At 37.1% G+C, this 19,896-nt stretch overlaps 1 protein-coding gene across 2 annotated transcripts in view; it reads right to left on the bottom strand.

Moving 5' to 3' along the window:
• ahcy (adenosylhomocysteinase) overlaps nt 1–14,102 on the bottom strand; it is a 40,178-nt gene extending 26,076 nt beyond the window's left edge. The window contains exons 1-4 of one of the 2 annotated variants that reach the window (XR_012407223.1): nt 13,966–14,070; nt 9,393–9,583; nt 6,937–7,012; nt 1,381–1,533 (exon numbers count right to left, since the gene is read on the bottom strand). Coding sequence is in view for 1 of the 2 variants with exons in the window: in NM_199218.1 (NP_954688.1) it covers nt 1,381–1,533; nt 6,937–7,012; nt 9,393–9,583; nt 13,966–13,993 (448 nt within the window). In the remaining variant the exon portion in view is untranslated. 2 annotated transcript variants of the gene reach the window in all.
• Between the last annotated feature and the right edge of the window lie 5,794 nt (nt 14,103–19,896).

Genomic DNA, 19,896 nt, shown 5'->3' with positions numbered 1-19,896 from the left:
ACATACATACTCTCTCTCGCGCGCGCGCAGCAAAGCAAAGCATTTAATGCGCGCAAGCAAACTAAATCCTGTTGCACTAATTCACTTGATTTTGATTTTATTGTAAAAAAAACAAAAACAAGAAAGCGTGTATATTACTGTTAAATGATAATCTGAAATATTTTATGGCTTACGGCTATGGTTTAGTATTCAAAATGTTTTTTTTTTTTATAATGTTTTTAATTAAATTGGTCTTACACTTAATATTTTCTGTAGTATATTTATTAATTCTGGTACTTTTACCATAAACCAACTTCTCAACCATTTAGTAGAGGCTGATATTTTAGAAATTATGGGATGTGTTGAAAAAAATGCATTGATTGTGTTAACTAGGGACATTAGGAGGTAAGATATACAATAAAGAATTCTATTGCTTTTGTCTTGGTGTGACTTGGTGTGAGAATTTTGTTCTTTAATACAGCAGTCAGATATATAAACTGTGCCCTTAATTTGACCTGCTCAAAGAAAACACACTTTCTGAATGTATCAAACAAAACTCATGCACAGAAGACAGCATGAACATTTACAGCTAATAAACTCATGTGGATTTTATCCCGCCTCCTTTTTGAGCGCTGACAGGCGAGGTATTGCACGCCAATGATTGGTTATTGTCCTCAACAGAAAGGGATTTAGAAATGAAAGCGTTGGTTAGCCATGGCGGGAAGAATGCGCGATTATCACAGGTAATAGACACAGTGGAGAAAACCTGCGCATCAGACACGCTCGTGTCTGAATCTACAGCTTTATCAGCCAAGAAGAGAGGAAAAGTTACCTTACAAAAAGGCCAGCGGGTCAAATGTCCAAAGTGAGAGAGAGAGAGAGGCAGAGGTGAAGTTTTACAACATTTCTCCCTAATAGTGAAATAGGGGCTCGTGTGTTTTGCCGCCTTCACTCGCCCTCGCGCCGTCCTCCGCCATAATATTGAGACCATTGCGACATCGCGCATAGGAGATAAATGACGTCATCACGTAATCACCGGTTATGATCTATTACTGAACTGATATCGATCATTTTGACACCCCTAGTAACGAGTAACGATGCAGCACATAAAAAATCTATCGGAGTAAAAGTATAAAACTCATGGAAAATATGTACTTGAGTAAAAGTGGAAGTAGGAGAAAAAAACAATACTCCAGTAAAGTACAGATACTGCCTTTTAGTACTTAAGTACAGTAGTGAAGTAGTTCTACTTCGTTACTATACATCTCTGTGGAAGGGTATCCCTGCATAAAACATATGCTGGATAAGTTTAGCAAAACCTGATAAATAAAAGGGACTAAGCCGAAAAAAAAATCATGAATAAGTGTTTAATATCAGGGTGAGTGAACGCCAGTGTTGTACCTGCGAGCAGTTTGGGGTATTTCTGGTGCACAAGGTTGGTCAGATCTCCACCATCGTCCAGGATCATGTTGAGGGGCTGACCGTCCTTGAAGTAGATGGTCTGCTCGATGCACCACACATACTCTTCATCAGTCTCTCCCTTCCAGGCATACACTGAATAAAAAACAAACACGGAAACACAGAGCATCAGGACTGTGCACATGGCTTTATAGTGTATATGTATATTCAATCTTATTCTCACAGAAACACCCAAAATCGAATTTTCCTGAAAATCTATTTCTTGGCTCGTCTTGATTCAGTAATTGTTTTGATCCAGTGAAAATGTGAAAAAAAAAAAAAAATTATAAAATTATAAAATAATAAATTATATATATATATATATATATATATATATATATATATATATATATATATATATATATATATATATATATATATATATATATATATATATATATATATAGAGCGACTTTTCCTCTCCTATCAGCTGTTACATTGATACTTCTGGATACAGACAGAGCGCGTGTCTGCAGTTTACGCCACCGCGTCTAACATGAATCAGCTGTGATCCCCGTTAATCAGTGTCACTCATCTGTGAAGAGCGCCAATCGCAGCCCTTTCTGTTGAGTGAGTGGAGATATCATTGACAAAAGCTGAAAATTTGATCATTTTGATCAATTCGGTGCATTCATTTCTAGCTGGTATGTATACTAAAATATTATGCAGACGATTCAGATTGAAATAGCCAAAATATTACATTAAACAACATATTCAAAATAATAACAGTAATAATAATAATTTGAGGGAAAAAAAAGGAATAATTTGCCAGTAACTGAAACTAATGTCAGGATATTTGCTTTTCAATATGTTCTCAATTCAAGATTTTTTACTCTCAAAACACTTCATATATTTATTTTTACAAAACTGCCATTGTTCCACAAAGCTCTAAACCAATATTCATTTGTTCCACAACCTAAGCAAGGCCACAGAATTAACTGCATCACAGCTGAGCTCCCAGAATGATAGAGGTTGCAAAAAGTTGTTAATGTAATTATGCTGCTCCTAAAACACCTTCTTAAGGCCACGTTCTTAGGCGGCGTTACTTTAAGCTTGTACTCTGTAGAGAAGGCAATCTCGTAATGCACTGTGATGGGTTCAAGATTATAAACACACCTAATATTTATTTGACATAGTAGTGGTTAGAAACATGCTATAAATCATTCAGTATGTTTGTGTTTCTGCGAGAATATAACTCACTTGTTTTTATTCTTATTGACAATCTCTGTGAAGCATTAACAAAAAATGTATAAGAAACCCTCCATCCTCAAAAGAAACATTTAAATTATTTAAAGAGATAACCGTTTTACATGCATTATTAGATATTTAAAATAATAATAATATTTACAGTGCATCCGGAAAGTATTCATAGAGCTTCACTTTTTCCACATTTTTGTTACAGCCTTATTCCAAAATGGATCAAATTAATTTTTTTCCTCAAAATTCTACACACAATACCCCATAAATGACAGTGTGGAAAAAAAAAGCTGAAAAAAATTAATTAATTAAAAAATAAATAAAAAAAAAACATGTATACAAGTATACACAAGCACATCATTGGCTACTCTACGGTCTTCTCTTTCCAACAACAATAAATAAATAAATAAATAAGGCCGTATTTACACTACTGTAAGTGACTCAATTCTGATTGTTTTCTCCCACAGGGCACAGATCGGATATGGCCCATGTACGTGTAAGCAGGAACAAATCTCATGGATTCCGGTTTACTCAAATCAGATTCAGGCCTTGTTCATATGTGGAAATTTATCCGATATGAATCGGATCAGTGTTCTCGTGTCAGCAATGGAAGCAGGATAGTATTTTCACCTGTCAATGCGAGTCGCGCGTCATTTAAAAACCACAGCGAATGACGTCAAGTCTGACACTCTTTTTTCAGAACAGACTTCAGCAGAGTCCCAAACCTTAAATCTCATACACGAGGACTAAAACAGCTTTTATATTTTCATATAGCACAGGTATTTAAGCACGTTCACGAGAGCGAGTGAGAGCAATTTCTGCCACGTAACCAATATAAACTAATATAAAACTACTGCATACATCACGTGCATAAATCATGTCATGTACATTACATTAAGATGCCTAAAGGTTTGAAAAAAAAACTATATATCACAAAAGACGGACAAATGAGAACCTTTCTGTCATAAACTATAGTAAAACCGCTTGTCAGAAGCTGCAAACAGATTACATACTGGAATAGAGAAAATAGCACTCTTTAATTATCAGCTGTCAGTCAGCACCCGCTCTCTTTTTTTTTACTGGTCATTACGCCTTTGCCGTGTAAACGATCGGATACAAGTCACTTTTAAAAGATGATGTAAGCAGGTCATCAAAAAAAATCGGATACAGTTACAAAATCGAAAGACACCAAGATCTGCAGTGTAAATGCAGCTTAAGAAACAGTCGGAGGGAAATGAACATAAGTATCATATTGTTAAATGGATACACCGTGCAATAGAGGGTTTAACACTTCAAATTAAAACGTTGCTATTAAATATTGTACTTATGTAAGAATTGAGATACCACAAATATTTTGATGTCTTTGACAATTCAAACGTGAGCTGAAAACACAGAAACAATCGGCTCCACAACCCACCAGGTGGGAATGTGGGAAAACCAGCTCCCCTCCATTTACATTTGAAACATCTCCCGAAACAGCCCTTGGTCACCCAGCCCCTTTTCACACTACTCGCACAGAATGGTCATTTTAAACTATAAATGTTCTATATCAATCCAAGGGACTTTATCTATTATGTTTGATATCATTTGAAATGTCTCAGTGCGACTGGTACAATGTTCTCATTTCCTCAGAAACAGATATAATCAAAACAATAGATACATAACTTCAGTTGAACCACTGCGAAGGGTGTGCCTTTCCTATAGGCAAAAACTTCCACTAAATGCAAATGCCTTTTGTTATTTAACACACCCCTCGCCTCAAGCAGATTCTTAGATTGACTACTTAAAGTTTTTAAATGTTCGGCGCGATTCTATAACTAGATGAGCCCATAGTGTGGAGCTCCACACTCCATGTATATTTTGAAGTCAGCTATGCATCTTCTGATCTTGGATCCATCTTTGAGAATTTGATGTCTTGTATTGATCGTTTATAAGCTGAATGAATAATTGGCATAATACATATTTACCTGACTATTAAATTGTTATGATTTTAACATATTTTGCTTACTCTGTAATTAATTATTCTAGTGGATTACGCTGTATTCTTGTTTCTGAACTTCCTGTGTCAGGTCAGTAGACAAACTAAAATCCAGTTGAGATGGAGCATTGGGCACACTAATTGTATTTTAGGGATCCGACTGACTCTTGATATTGATTCAAGTGTACTTAGGTGGAAAGGGCGTTAACTTCCGTCTAGGTAGTCTGGTTGCACAACCAACCTAGATAGTGTACCCGACCCTTGTTTGAAAGTAATGTTATTCTAAATTAAGTGTATTTGGGAAACCATGGGCTTGGTGAAACCAAAATTATTATAGAGTACAGTAGTCGGTTACATTTATAATAATGGCCCTAACCTCTGATTGGAAATGATATTGTCTTTACTCAGGGGTGTCCATCTAAGGAGGACTAATCAAAAATCCTTTAGAATGAGCAAACATGTGAGTGGCCATCTAAAAGTATTAGTCATCTACCTCTGTTTAAAATTCAAGACTGACAAGAGTGTGACCGTGAGGGATGCCATCGGCCAGGGCGAGCTCTCGAAGCGACATGAGGACCCGAATGAACAAATGTAATAGTTACGAGTGAAGATAAAAGGTTCAAACATTTATCTAAATTATATATTGATATAATCTTCTTCAGGGTACCCTCCAAATGAAATTCAAGGCTTTTTAGGACCTTTTTAATACCCTTTCAAATGAAATGCAATGGCAACTTTGTACCCATTCCGACAGAAGTATGAGGGAAAAATGTCAAATCTGGATAAATTTTAAACCCTAGAGAATAATTATGTAAAAGTGGGCTACTTGAATTGAATAAAACATTTTATTTAAATTGTCAGCTATATTTAATACATATGCAACAGCGTAACACATGTTTGATTTTTAATAAACAAATAAATTTGGTGTTGAACACTATAGCCTTCACAGCTCTGCTGCCTTGGCTGCAATTTTTTCGCCCAGACTCTCAAGTCCTGTCAACTTCTGCTTGTGGCTTTTTCTCAATGCGTTTGCCGAATTGTTGGTGTTGAGCCACAGTATGTTCCTTGGCTGTGGTGGCAATGATTCTCATGTAGAAATTTCTTCATTATTGACAGACTGAAGCTTTTTCAGTAACCGAAGAAGTCTCAGGTGCACAGAACTGGACAATTGGTGGTTGGCACTGGCGAGCAGTACTACACGCGGTGTGTTTGGCACCCTTCATATGAGAGTCCAGGGGGACGTAACACTCATTGTCACTAGCTTAAAAGATTTTTGGCATCGACAGCAGTAGGCCTCGCAGTCATTTCCTGGCACAGGCTTGACCAAAACGTAATTCGGATTCCTTGGCCACAGCAGATTAAACCGGCACTTTCCCATTTTAGCTGACAAACTAGGCTATCGACTATCTCGTTCTGTACCTCACTTGCCTAGTAACCATAGTAACGGGTGCGCACACTTTCACACTTTCTGCTATGACGTGGAGCGCGAGATGCACTCACTGTTACGCAGCATGATTTTTTTTATTAGCTTACATTAATAACAGTTAATTTTGTTATGGTATGAACTTTAACGCAAGGAAAGGCAAAAATAAATGAATAAAATTAAGGCCTTAATTTGAGATTATCAAATTTAGGACTTTTTCAATGCTTTTAAGACCCTGCAGGTACTCTGTTCTTAATGTTTTATGATTGGAGTCAGATAAAACAAATATTAATATATTAATATTCTAAACCACCTCATATTCAAATTGGAGTCAGATATGAGTTACATTTAAAGTAAATCAACATTGTGCACTGGAAAGACCGAACAGGCAATGAACCTTCATCCACCACTGGACACCTCCATTGGACCAACTGGGTGGACCTTACACTTATATTATTAATATGCATATTTGTTGATAGCTTGTGCTGTTGCAAGTTATTTTTGCAAACAAAGCAATACAGATAAACTATTGATTTTTGAAAGTACAGTCTGAAAATAACTGTTAGATAAAATGTGTGACTTTTAACCATAAAAGACCTTCAGTGTGTAACCTTTTTCCAGGTTTAAGTCGATTTGTCAAAAGCTGCAATGATGACACTTTTTGATTTCACTTTTATCTTGTCCACTCTTGTATGCTAGTCCTTCAGGTCTACAGATTAAACCTATTTGTGCTGATGGCAGCTTTTCCTCAGCACATGCTGTAAAGCTGGACGTGTCTCTAAACCCTGTGTTCTCCTTATCTACACTTGATTACGCAGCTCTAGAGTCAACAGACGGCAGGATTACACCAGAGCCGCGGTTATGAAACAAACCCATGCTCCAGAACTGAAACACCTGTTACCTGGAACGCCGGTTTTGGCGATGGCTGCGGCGGCATGATCCTGGGTGGAGAAGATGTTACAGCTGGACCACTGCACCTGAAGGAGACGCACAACAAAGTGCAGGAGTCAGATCTTTAGACTTACAAAGACTTGCATTCATAAGTTTCTTGCTTTGGGCTGGGAAATTCCAGTTCGACTGAGGATTTAAAGGGATAAGAAGAGGGAAGCATTTCAGTCAGACTTTGCTTTCAGGCATCTCAGAGTAAAATTACTGCTCCTTTCCTAACAAAGTACCATGGTAATATAACCCAGTAGAGATTTAAATTAATATAATAACTATTTAAAAAGTTTGAAGGAGCAAGTTTATTGTTGTGCATGAAAAGGCCTAGCCTGAGTTTCAAAAGCTTGAAAGCAGTTTAAAGTTTGAAGCAGATTTAGGAGTCTGGAAGGGTTTTACATTTACCAAAGTTGATAGCTGAAATTTGTTATGTCTTCAAAGTAACACTCCCCTTTTTATTTTCAAAATAGGCTAATTTTACAACTACCCTAAAGTTAAACTGTTAAGTCTTACCATTTTTCAGTTCATTCAGACAATCGCTGGTCTGGCGTGAGCACTTTTAGCTTAGCTTAGCTTAAATCATTGAATCGGATTAGACCATTAGCATCTTACTCAAATTCAAAATAGAGTGTTGATAATTTTACCATTTAAAGCTCGACTCTTCTGTAGATATATGGTGTACTAAGACTGATGGAAAATGCTAATGCAGAGATGCTAATGGTCTTATCCGATTTAATGAGTTATGTTAAGCTAAAAGCACACCGCCTGATTTAAGTCTAATTAAAAACACCTGATCAAACTAGTCCTTCAGGCTTGTTTGAAACCTACAGGAAAGTATGTCAAAGCAATGTTGAAACTAAACAGTCTGACAGGCATACCAGTGTCAAAAATGTAGAGGAAAAGCTGTTTATATAAGATTGTAAGATTCCAGCAACAAGCAACTGTGTTTGGCTGTCTTATCTCATCTTTTTTTAAATATATTTATATATATTTTATATTAAATATATTTAATATATTTTTCGACATTTAATTTTATCATTTTCTTTTCAGCTTAGTCCCTTTATTAATCAGCGGGTCGCCACAGCGGAATGAACCGCCACATTTAATTTCATGTATAGGTAATTCCTGGAATGCAAAGCTAAATATTCAGTATCATTACAGCAGTGTTACACAATTCATTTTATTATCTAATGAAACGCAAGAGTTGCAATCGAATTACTAAATAATAAACCTCTTTAACATTATTAAAAGTGCATAAGCTACTGAGTGACGGAGTCAAAGTTCTGACTTTCATATCAAACGGCGTACAAACTGACATTGGAAGCATTTAACACTGAATAAAGCCCATTATCAGTACTTGAGATGATCAGGCATTGTTGTTTATGCTGTTGTTCTGCTGCAACATAAATTTCTAAAAATTTCTCATTTTAACATGGAACAGATAGCTTTTATAGCACGTCCCATCATGTGTGATTATCACACGACTAAACTATACTGAATAAAATAGTCATAAATAACATGTGAAAACATGTTGCCTATCCAAGTTTTATGCAAAAAAAAATGACTTGACTTCTAGTTGATCATTTGGGATCAGAAGTGGCTTATATGAAAGGCAAAGGCCTCTAGATTATGCTTATTTTAACAAAATAAAATATGATCATGCCTTGATTTTTAATTTTTTAATTAGGACAGTAAGATCTGACTTTGCTTAGACAAAAGTCTCGTCACTTAACAGAATTAATGTCCAGTATAGAACAAAGTCATGGTGCAGTGGAAACAGCATTGATATTGTGTCTGACTCCCATGAGCTTGGAGGACTGCATCCATACATCTCTGCAATGACTCAAAAAACTTAATAGTCATCTGGAATGGCAAAGAAAGAGTTCTTGCAGGACTCCCAGAGATCATCAAGATTCTTTGGATTCATCTTTAATGCTCCTTTATCTTACCCTAGACATGCTCAATAATGTTCATATCTGGTGACTGGGCTGGTCAACCCTATAGCATCTTGACCTTCTTTGCTTTCAGGAACTTTGATGTGGAGGCTGAAGTATGAGGAGCACTTTCCTGCTGAAAAAGTTGCCCTCTTCTGTTGTTTGTAATGGGCAGCACAAATGTCTTGATACCTCAGGCTGTTGATGTTGCCATCCACTCTCCAGATCTCTCACACGCCCAATACTGAATGTACCCCAATCCATGATTTTTCCCTCACTAAACTTGACTGAAATCTACCGTCTAACACTTTTCAAATGATCTACTAGATGTCAAATTATCATTTGTTTCTCTTACATCTGGGATCGACGACAAGACTTTTGTCAGGTAGTGTACAGTAAACACAGCATGGTCTTAAAGTGGACCTTGACTTCTCCAAACCACTGTAAACCTTGAAACCGGTTATTGTCCCATCGTCCTACTAACCTCAGCACCGAGAGCAGTCAGGGTCTCAATGAGCACAGCAGTCTGTAGAGTCATGTGCAAACAGCCAGCGATACGAGCGCCTTTCAGAGGTTTGCTCTGGCCGTAGAGCTCCCTCATCTTCATCAGACCCGGCATCTCATTCTCAGCGATTTCGATGGCTTTACGTCCCCACTCAGCCAGGCTGATATCGGCTAAACAGAGGAAAACAACAACAAATTAGGTTTGGAAAAAAAAATAATAAATTGCAAACTAGTACAGGTGTCAGAAAGAATTTAGAGCACATTTCTAGAGAGTAGCAAAAATAGATAAACATCCTTTAAAACATGAGGTCTTATAAGTGTCAAGTCTCATATGTGGATGTCTCGAAGAGGAATGACACTCAAAACCACATGCCAAACATGTCCTGAATTGGTTGAGGTGATGGGTGTTTGGTTTCACAAGCTCACTTAAAGGAATTGCTCACCCAACTATTTTAATTTGCTGCTAATTTACTCACTCTCAGGTCAATAAATATTACTTTTTTTGTTCAGTAGAAAAAAAAAAAAAGAGAAGATAATTAGCTGAAACCGTGATTATTGGTGATTAAAAAAAAATGCAAAAATAATTATACTGGCATTTTAAGAGTAAAAAAAAACATAAGGCAAAACAAATGTAATACTCCTAGTTCTTGGTAAAAAAAGAGGTCTATCAAAAAAAGGAACACAGCATCAGTTCATCTGCACGTTTGTCTCTGCACATGTCAATATGCATCAAGAAAAGTAATTACCTTCAGTTTCTTGAACAGACTAAATGTTTCAACTTAATTCATGTTTATTTCTATAGCAATTTTACAATGTAGATTGTGTCGAACTTCTTTGTTAAGCTGTTTTTAGTCAATTGAAACTGTGTCAGTCAACTTCTCAAGAGTTGAAGTTTAGTTCAGTGTGGTTTAAATTTCACAGCTGGAAGTCCAAACACTGAAGAGCAAATCCATTGATTACGCAGCTCCACAAGTTCCAAATCAAGTAAGGCCCCGTTTACACTAGTGCGTTTTAGTTTTAAAACGGCGTTTTAGAATGAAAACGATCCGCGTCCACACTCGCGTTTTACCCAGCGTTTCTGAACTGCTCTCCGTCCACACCAAAACGCTGAAAACGCACATCACGTGACCACACACACACACTTTGGCAATCGCTGGAGCCCATCTACCCAGATGAGAGCTCTGCTAGTCGGACTTCTCATCAAGCATCTCCCGCTGGATCTAATCTCACTATATTTATTAAACGTGATATTTCATTCATCTTGTTGTCTTTATCTAACGACATATTCCCTGACTTTGGTCATTGGAATCTATTACTTGTTCTCAGGTAACGTGTTTTGGTTGAGCGCAAAGATAAGTTAATGATTAATGTAAGCACGTAGCCTACATTCTGTATATTGACTGATCGCTTGCCTTTATTTCCTATAATGTATAAACTTATTGTATGTTATACTTTTATAATGGCCATTATCGATTATTAAAACTGATATTCAGCAAAGGGTATGTTTCGTATTTTCACTGAAATTGAAAGGAGGCAGTTGTTATCGGCTCCGTTTTGTTATAAATATCCACACAGTGAAGATGACGCTCATATATGCAGCACGGCGCCTCAACATTTCTGCTGTCTGTTTAGTTGTTAATATTAAAATAAAAATAGGCAGTTCCTTATATCAAGTTTACATTTTATTGTTGAGAAAGTGAAACAACGTAGCCAAGGTGATGTGAATGAAGTTATAAAGTACATGGTTCCCTGTGAAGATTGACGCGTGTCCTCTGTATGTTTTCCATATCAAACTGAGAAGAAGAGATGCAGCCTTGATCAAACTTGCGAAGTCTGAACTTACACGGAGAAGATTCAGGACTGAACTGTGTGTTAGGCTACTTAATATTGAGGAAAAGCCCCAATCAGAGAGGCGAATGTTTGCAGCCCCGCCTCCGTTTTCAGATGTCTCTGTCTTTCCCCATCCACACTGAGACGGAGCAGCAGCGTTTCAGAATGAAAACGGCCTCTCCAGCGTTTTCGAAACGCTCCGTTTTCGGCGCTCGAGAACTCCGGCGTAGTGTGGACGGATGGCGTAACCGTAGCAAAACTTATGCGTTTTCAAACTAAAACGCACTAGTGTAAACGGGGCCTAAGCCAGTGCCAACAGTGGTGTGAAACAAAACTTCACCAACTGACAATTTCAGATAAAAAAAAAACCTTGAGAGAAACCAGACTCAGTTGGGAACAATCATTTCTCCTCTGGCCAAACTTCCTGTGCGGAGCTGCAGTCTCAGTGCCAGAGGCTGGAGAACACTAGAAGTCCATCATGGAGAACTGCAGGTTTCACTTCATAGGACCTCAATGTATGGTCAGGAGCCACAAGTATTACATTTGTTTGACTCTTAACCTCTTAATGCCCAATGTGTTTTTACATGTATTTTTTTATTTCTCTTTGATATTTGGGCTAATTTCCCAAAGATGGGTTGCGGCTGGAAGGGCATCCACTGTGTAAAAACTTGCTGGATAAGTTGGCGGTTCATTCCGCTGTGGTGACCCCAGATAAATAAAGGGACTAAGCCGAAAAGAAAATGAATGAATGATTATTTGGTCTAATTGGAAACTAATTAGAATAAAACCTAAGTATCATCTTTTGAAATGACGTTCTTTTAGAGAAAAATGATGTCCATATATGTGGACTCTGGGTCCAAATTTACATAACACTTTCCTGAGTTTTTTATGCATATATAACATATGATTTTTTTTTACATGTTTTGATTATCAGAAGGTAAAAACAACATTTTTCCTATTTTGGACAGTTAAAAATAGTGTTTATGACATTTCATATGCTGCAAAACAGTAGCATGATGACTGATGTATGTCTGTAACAAAACACAAAACATTCAAAAGTATTTTAAATAGCCACTTTAAGAGCTAAAATGTGCTGTCCGGGTATGTGGCCACAAAGCCCTAGGAGGTTAAAGCCTTTAATAAATCACCAAAGACTACACTTTCAGAAAAAATATAAATAAAACACAATATTTTCTTTTTTTTTTTTTTAGCAAACTGCCAATTTAAAAAACGAGAAAAGGACCTCTCAAAAATGACAAACTGAACTTTGTTTTATTCCCAATAACTCCAATCAAAAACGACCTCCCTTGGAAAAAAATAAGGAAAATAAAAGACAATGACAATCCAAATATTCAGTGACCAAACACAACCACAATTTGTTTTTCATTGACCATGAGAATCCTGTGAGAAGATTTCAGAACAAGCTATTAATGTGCAAGTCAAATGTAGAGTGCTGGGGGCTGTAAAAGACAAACTTTGACATTTCATTCACTGATTTTGAAAAACTGAACTCTGAACTCTTAAGACTGCAGCGCAAAGTCCAGCTGGATTTACTATTGAATGAATTACTCCTTATCTGGCCCACTGAGAACATCAGAGAGATTTGCTGAAAAAACAACAACAGATGCTACAAATGTCCTAACCCCAACCTTAACCCAAACAGTTGCCAAGTCCGGTCAATGTAACCAGGCTGACGTATGACTAGCACAAAACATATCTGTTAAACCTTAATAAAACAACTCGTTCATTGAGTTGAAACGTTTCAAATGATTCATATTCGAAAATGAAATGTGAAATTAACATGTTTTTTATTAAAACTGGATTAAGGATCATTATGACACCTTCAGAGAAAACATGGTTGATTTAAATTAAGAAATATTTTACGTAATAAGCAAATACATTTCTTTTAAATTTGTATAGGGTTTTGTGGATGCAAATCAAATGTATGCTTTAAATGACTGCTCAATGAGAAAAAAAACGAAATTACTAGTGGAAAATAAAGTTATAAATAATATTTTACCTAGATATCTTTATCATAGACTATAAAAAATCTTTGTATACACGTTTTATATATTTAGGGGGACCACGTGACAACGTTGAGCAGACGTTTTATGAACTGTTCAAAGGAACCGACTCGCAATAACGAATGAAGTCGTTCAATGAAAAGTGGCGCGTTTGACCACTGTATCATGGGAAATGTAGTTCAGCAGTGCAGTAGATCACATACGAAAGCGCTTCAACAGAGAACGCAAAAAAACTACAACTTCCAAACTTTCTTATTCACGTCCGCTCAATGGAACCACGCTAGCTTGTTTGACAGGTGTTAGTTATAAAATCATATTTAATACGTCGTGAGTAAACAAATATATAGATGTAGTGATATATTAGATGAATAAAGCGCCCAAACAGTGATTTTAAAGGGGAGGGTTTGTATTAGAGCGGTTAGAGCAAGGCAGCGCTTACAATGACGCCTCCAGTGCCATGTGATACATAAGCACAAGCAAGTAACTTAAGATTTACAATTAAAACACGATCAAATATAACTCAACATCATTCTGCACAGATTCACCCGCTTCATCGAGTACATATTTAAGCGCTGTTCACAAATCAGAAGCGATGCATCAGCTAATTAGCATTGGCGGTAAACACACGCTTGCATGATTTTGTGCAGACTCGCATTAAGCCCAATCCAGAGTCAAGAATCAGATAAAACTTGTACTAACCAACTTTGAATGGAAGCTTCTCTGACATGTTGACGTTGTGCTGTCTGGTAATGCCTGATATGGTTTGGTTTCAGCCCGGCTGTGGACCTGAGTGAGTGCAGAAGGAGGTAACTGTTATGTGAACTTGAATATAAGTGTGTACAAACCGGTTGTTTTAATATTCATGAGCTCAAGCCCTCTGTCGCTTCTCATAGGTTGACGTACGCCCCGCCCAATTGGCCTAAATCCCCCGTCGTAGGCGTGCTCATATAGTGCTGCGGAGGCCAATGAGAAGCCACAAAGGTTTAAGGTGTGTAATATCATTTGGAATGTGAGGAGTTTTTGCTTAATATACAACAAGTTTGAGCTGGCTGTTAATAATAGTTAACATAACAAGTTTGAGCATGCGGGAAGAAAGCTGTTTAGCTGCTTGATTTTTGTATTTGAAAATTGGCTTAAATACAGAAGCGTGATAAATATTGAGTTACTTTGCATTCTTTACTAAATGTAAACAAGTGTTTTCCTCCACAGTAAATTCTCTGTAAACTAACAGAGGTTATTTTGTGTTGTTTGGACACCAGTGTAAAGTCCATTCAGTGACCCATGCAAATCTCCATATCTCAAAAGTGAATAGTGTGATGAAATTTAGCCTGAAAGACTGAACGTTTATGTGTAAGTACAGATTTAGGGGCAACACGGTGGCTCAATGGTTAGGACTGTCACGTCACAGCAAGAAGGTCGCTGGTTTGAGTCCTAGCTGGATCAGATGGCATTTCTGTGTGGAGTCTGCATGTTCTCCCTGTGCTCCGCTTGCTCCCACAGTCCAAAGACATGCACTAAAGGTGAATTAGGCAAGCTAAATTAACTGTAGTGTATGAGTGTGAATGTTTCCCAGTGCTGGGTTGCAGCTGAAAGGGCATCCGCTGCTTGAAACATATGCTGGATGAGTTGGCAGTTCATTCCACTGTGGCAACCCCTGATAGAGAGGGGTCTGGATGCAGACCTGGTGCAGTGCAATCTGAGCTGCATCCAATGCTTTTTACTGGACTCACCTAACCCTACCCGTCACAGTGACGTCACTCACTCCATTTGAGTGCATTGTGTCTGACATTGCATCGCTGAGTGATGCAATCTCAGCTTGCTTCATAAATGCTGCATCCAGATACTATTGGAGAAATAAGGGACTAAGCCGAAAGAAAATAAATGAATGAATGAATGTACAGATTTACAGAACAGCCTGTCAATAATACATTATTAAAGGTTTAGTGAGTGGTTTGAGGTCAGAATAGTCTGACTATCTGACCAGAATTTAAATGTTGAGGTAGATTATTACCTAAACTACTGTTCAAAGTTAGAGGTTGAAGAATAAATGAATCAATAGGTTTATAAAGTAATGTTTTATACTCGCCAATAGTACATTTATTGACCAAATTTATGATACTTCATACAATATATACTCACCGGCCACTTTATTAGGTGCACTTACTAGTACCGGGTTGGCCCCCTTTTGCCTTCAGAACTTCCTTAATCCTTTGTGGCATAGATTCAACAAGGTACTGGAAATATTCCTCAGAGATTTTGGTCCATATTGACATGATAGCATCACGCAGTTGCTGCAGATTTGTCGGCTGCACATCCATGATGTGAATCTCCCGTTCTATTGGATTGAAATCTGGTGACTGTGGAGGCCATTCGAGTACAGAGTACTCATTGTCAAGTTCAAGAAACCAGTCTGAGATGTTTCACGCTTTATGACATGTCGCGTTATCCTGCTGGAAGTAGCCATCAGAAGATGAGTACATTGTGATCATAAAGGGATGGAGATGGTCAGCAACAATACTCAGGTAGGCTGTGGCGTTGACGTGATGCTCAATTGGTACTAATGGGCCCAAGGTGTGCCAAGAAAATATCCCTTACATCCTTACACCAGCACCAGCAGCCTGAACCATTGATACAAAGCAGGCTGAATGCATGCTTTCATGTTGTTGACTTCAAATCCTGACCCTACCATCTGAAGGTCACAACAGAAATCGAGTCTTATCAGACCAGGCAACAGTTTTCCAATCTTCTATTGTCCAATTCTGGTGAGTCTGTGTGAAATGTAGCCTCGGTTTCAGAGTGGCACCTGGTGTGGTCTTCTGCTACTGTAGCCCATCCGCCTCAGGGTTGGATGTGTTGAGCGTTTAGAGATGCTCTTCTGCATACCTCGGCTGTAACGAGTGGTTATTTGAGTTACTGTTGCCTTTCTATCAGCTCGAACACGTCTGGCCATTCTCCTCTGACCACTGGCATCAACAAGGCATTTGTGTTACAGAACTGCCACGCACTGGACATTTTCTCTTTTTCGGACTATTGTTTGTAAACCCTAGAGATGGTTGTGCATGAAATTCTCAGTAGATCAGCAGTTTCTGAAATACTCAGACCAGCCCATCACCGACAACCATGCCACGTTCAAAGTCACTTAAATCACATTTCCTCTCCATTCTGATGCTCGGTTTGAACTACAGCAGATCATCTTGACCATGTCTACATGCCGAAATGCATCGAGTTGCTGCCATGTGATTGGCTGAATAGAAATTTGCGTTAACAAGCAGTTAGATAGGTATACCTAATAAAGTGGCCGGTGAGTGTAAGTTTTCATTGAACACATCACTGAATGAAAATTTTAAGAAAATAATCAGAAAATAATGTGAAAATAATCACATTTTCACAAACAGAATTATGCACATATTCAAGTTCATCAATAAAATGAATTCTCGAGAGTGTGTAAGATAGGGGTGAGCTAATTTATAGATGGTAGTCTGTTAAAATAATGGTAGTCCAAAATTAACTGAAACATGTTTTTTTTGTTGTTGTTGTTGTTGTAATAGTTTTATGTCTCCCAATAACTGCAAACTGTATATTTTGAGGGTTTAAAGCCTTTCGCAAAGATTCATTCCCAGCTAAAAATTACCAGAATGCTTTATGAGTGTTTCAAATCTCAAAGAAATCCTACTGAACTCTTTCATTTACATACTAGAACCAATAGTCTCAGTCAAAATATTTTAATAACAATAATAAGTCATATTATAATGATAGCAATAAGAATAAGAATATAACAATAAGTCCAGGACCTACAAGAGAATGAAAACATACAAATGTATTAAAGCTTCATATCTTTCACATCCTGTACAAATTTTTTTCATTACCACTACACAGTTGAGTCTTAGGTTCAATTCCACAGCAAAAGCACCTCTGAAAAGATTCTGATTGTACAAGTATTTTAAATAATAAATAAAATACAGTTGAAGTCAGAATTATTAGCCCTGCTGAATTATTAGTCCCCTGTATATTTTCCCCCAAATCTCTGTTAAAAGAAGAGAAGATTTTTTTCTCGATATTTCTAAACAATAAAGTTTTAATATCTCATTTCTAATAACTCATTTATATTATCTTTGCCATGATGACAGTAAATAATATTTGACTAGATATTTTTCAAGATACTAGTATTCAGTTTAAAGTGACAAAGGTTTAACTAGGTTAATTAGGCAAGTTAGGGCAATAAGACAAATCATTGTATAATGATGGTTTGTTCTGTAAACAGTCAAAATTAAAACATAGCTTAAAGGGGCTAATACTATTGACATTAAAATAGTTTTCAAAAATTAAAAACTGCTTTTATTTTAGCCGAAATAAAACACATAAGACTTTCTCCAGAAGAAAAAACATTATATGAAATACTGTGAAAAATTCCTTGCTCTGTTAAACATCATTTGGGAAATATTTAAAAAAGATATAAATAAAATTCACAGGAAGGTGAATAATTCTGACTTCAGCTGTATATTCCTTTTGACATGCATTCTGTCTACAAACTAATGGCGAGTTCAGAGCGCATGATTTTCAAAGTAGTCTCGTCACAGATGTTTTCACACTGCATGACTATCAGTGCTAGTGTTTCGTCGCTGCTGTGTTTACACTGTAGGATCATTTGGACACTGAATGACTTTACAATAGGAATAATCGATGACAACTTCGTCTTGGACCACGAACTACATCTCACAACCAAACACACGCAAGAAGTGACATGGAAACAATGCAAAGTCACATAGTATATATTTTGTTATTGACTACATAATGAGAAAGAAGCCTTTAATGGGGTAGAAAACATTATTTTGCTCACCTGGCTTTGAAGGGAATTAGCAATTTCTTTTTCGACCCAGTTGTAGTATTGCTCAGATTACACGTCAAACAGACATGTGTGCTCCTGCCAAATTTACACCAGTTTCTACTTAATTTCTTAGTCCAAATAGGCCGAAAATTAGCACTTTCAACTTCTCCCCAACCTCCCGCTGGCCTGCAGATACACACACTAGTTGATGCTGCTTCCTTATTGGCTGTAGGTGATCGCTGATGTTATTTTCAATCAGAACACATTTCACAAGACATGATTTTGAATTGCCAAAAGCCCCAGATATGCCTGCCAAATATCTCACGGTTGTCAGTAGTGGCACTGATGGTCGGTACGGGCCCAGTGACAACATTTAGGTAGGGCTGTGCAATTACTCGAAAATTCGATTTTGCCTTCTAACGATTATGAAAAATCACTAATCGAGATAAATGATTATAGCATCATTTACCGCCCCTTTCCAGTTGTACACGTGTTGATCTTAAAAGCGCGAAAGACCGCATGATTCTGTGTGCCGCGCACCCACAGAATTGAAGCATGCAGTCAGCATTCGGTCTCACTAGCACACTGAGACGAGCAGATCGCAGTCAACGCACAAATCTAAAGTCATCTTAACATGAGCGCTTTAATGGTCAAATAGGTGTCAAAATACGGTGTTTAGTGATTATTCATATCAAGTATCATTTGTGTAATAAACAAACGAGTTGAGAATCAAAAGAGACGCAAAAGAGAAACTATTAAAGAGACAGAGCGCTATTATCCTTCTGCCGCCTGTTTTTATGATTATTAATCAAACAACAAATGGAGAACATGCCTCTGCTCTTGACTGAAGGACTTTTGTAGCTAAATTGTTTCTTAAAGTGAAGATGCTTAAAGCACAGTTTGTTTTATATTTTTATTCTATTGTATTTATTTCTCTTTCCTTTGCAGGGTGGAAAATATTAGCAACCCTTTTCCCCCCAATTTCTGTTTAATGGAAAGAAGATTTCTGAACATAATAGCTTTAATAACTCTTTTCTTATAACTTATCTATTTTATCTTTGTCATGATGAGAGCACATAATATTTGACTAGATATTTTTTCAAAATACATGCATTCAGATTCAAAGTGCGATTTAAAGGCTTAATTAGTGTTATTAGACAGGTCATTGTATAACAGTAGTTTCTTCTGCAGGCAATCAAAAATATATTGCTTAAGGGGGCTAATATTATAGACTTTAAAATGGGTTTCAAAATATTTAAACCTGCTTTTATTCTAGCCAAAATAAAAATAAAAAAAGCCTTTCTCCAGAAGAAAAAATATAAGAGGAAATACTGTTAAACATCATTTGGGAAATGTTTATTTTTTACAAAATTCTCAGGAGCGCTAATAATTTTGACTTTAACAGTAATCGTTTTGAATAATCGTGATTTCAATTATGGCCAAAATAATCGTTATTATGATTTTTCCCAAAATCGAGCAGCCCTACATTTAGGTTTTTCAGGTTTTGTCACAGACAAAAGTGAGGAGCGGGGTTTGGGGAGTGGGGGAGAGAGGGTGATTGGGGGCCCCCAATAGTATCATTGGCGATTCTCTCAGATCGCATCTTTGATAATACACACTGTGTGATAGTTTTTCACGTGAACGAGCGCCGATTTGCCTGTGATTTCAGGCGTTTGTCAGCGAGTCAAAAATTGAGGCTAAAATCATGCAGTCTGAACTCTGCTTTAATAATCGAAACACAAAAAACAGAAACGTTAAATAGTCAAATGATAGAAAGAAAATAGAAACAAACGTCCAGAGAAATG

The sequence above is a fragment of the Danio rerio genome, chromosome 6 (genome assembly GCF_049306965.1).
Source record: "Danio rerio strain Tuebingen ecotype United States chromosome 6, GRCz12tu, whole genome shotgun sequence".
Lineage (NCBI taxonomy): Eukaryota > Metazoa > Chordata > Actinopteri > Cypriniformes > Danionidae > Danio > Danio rerio.
Note: the sequence above shows the minus strand (reverse complement) of the source record. Positions and strands in the feature narration are given on the sequence as shown.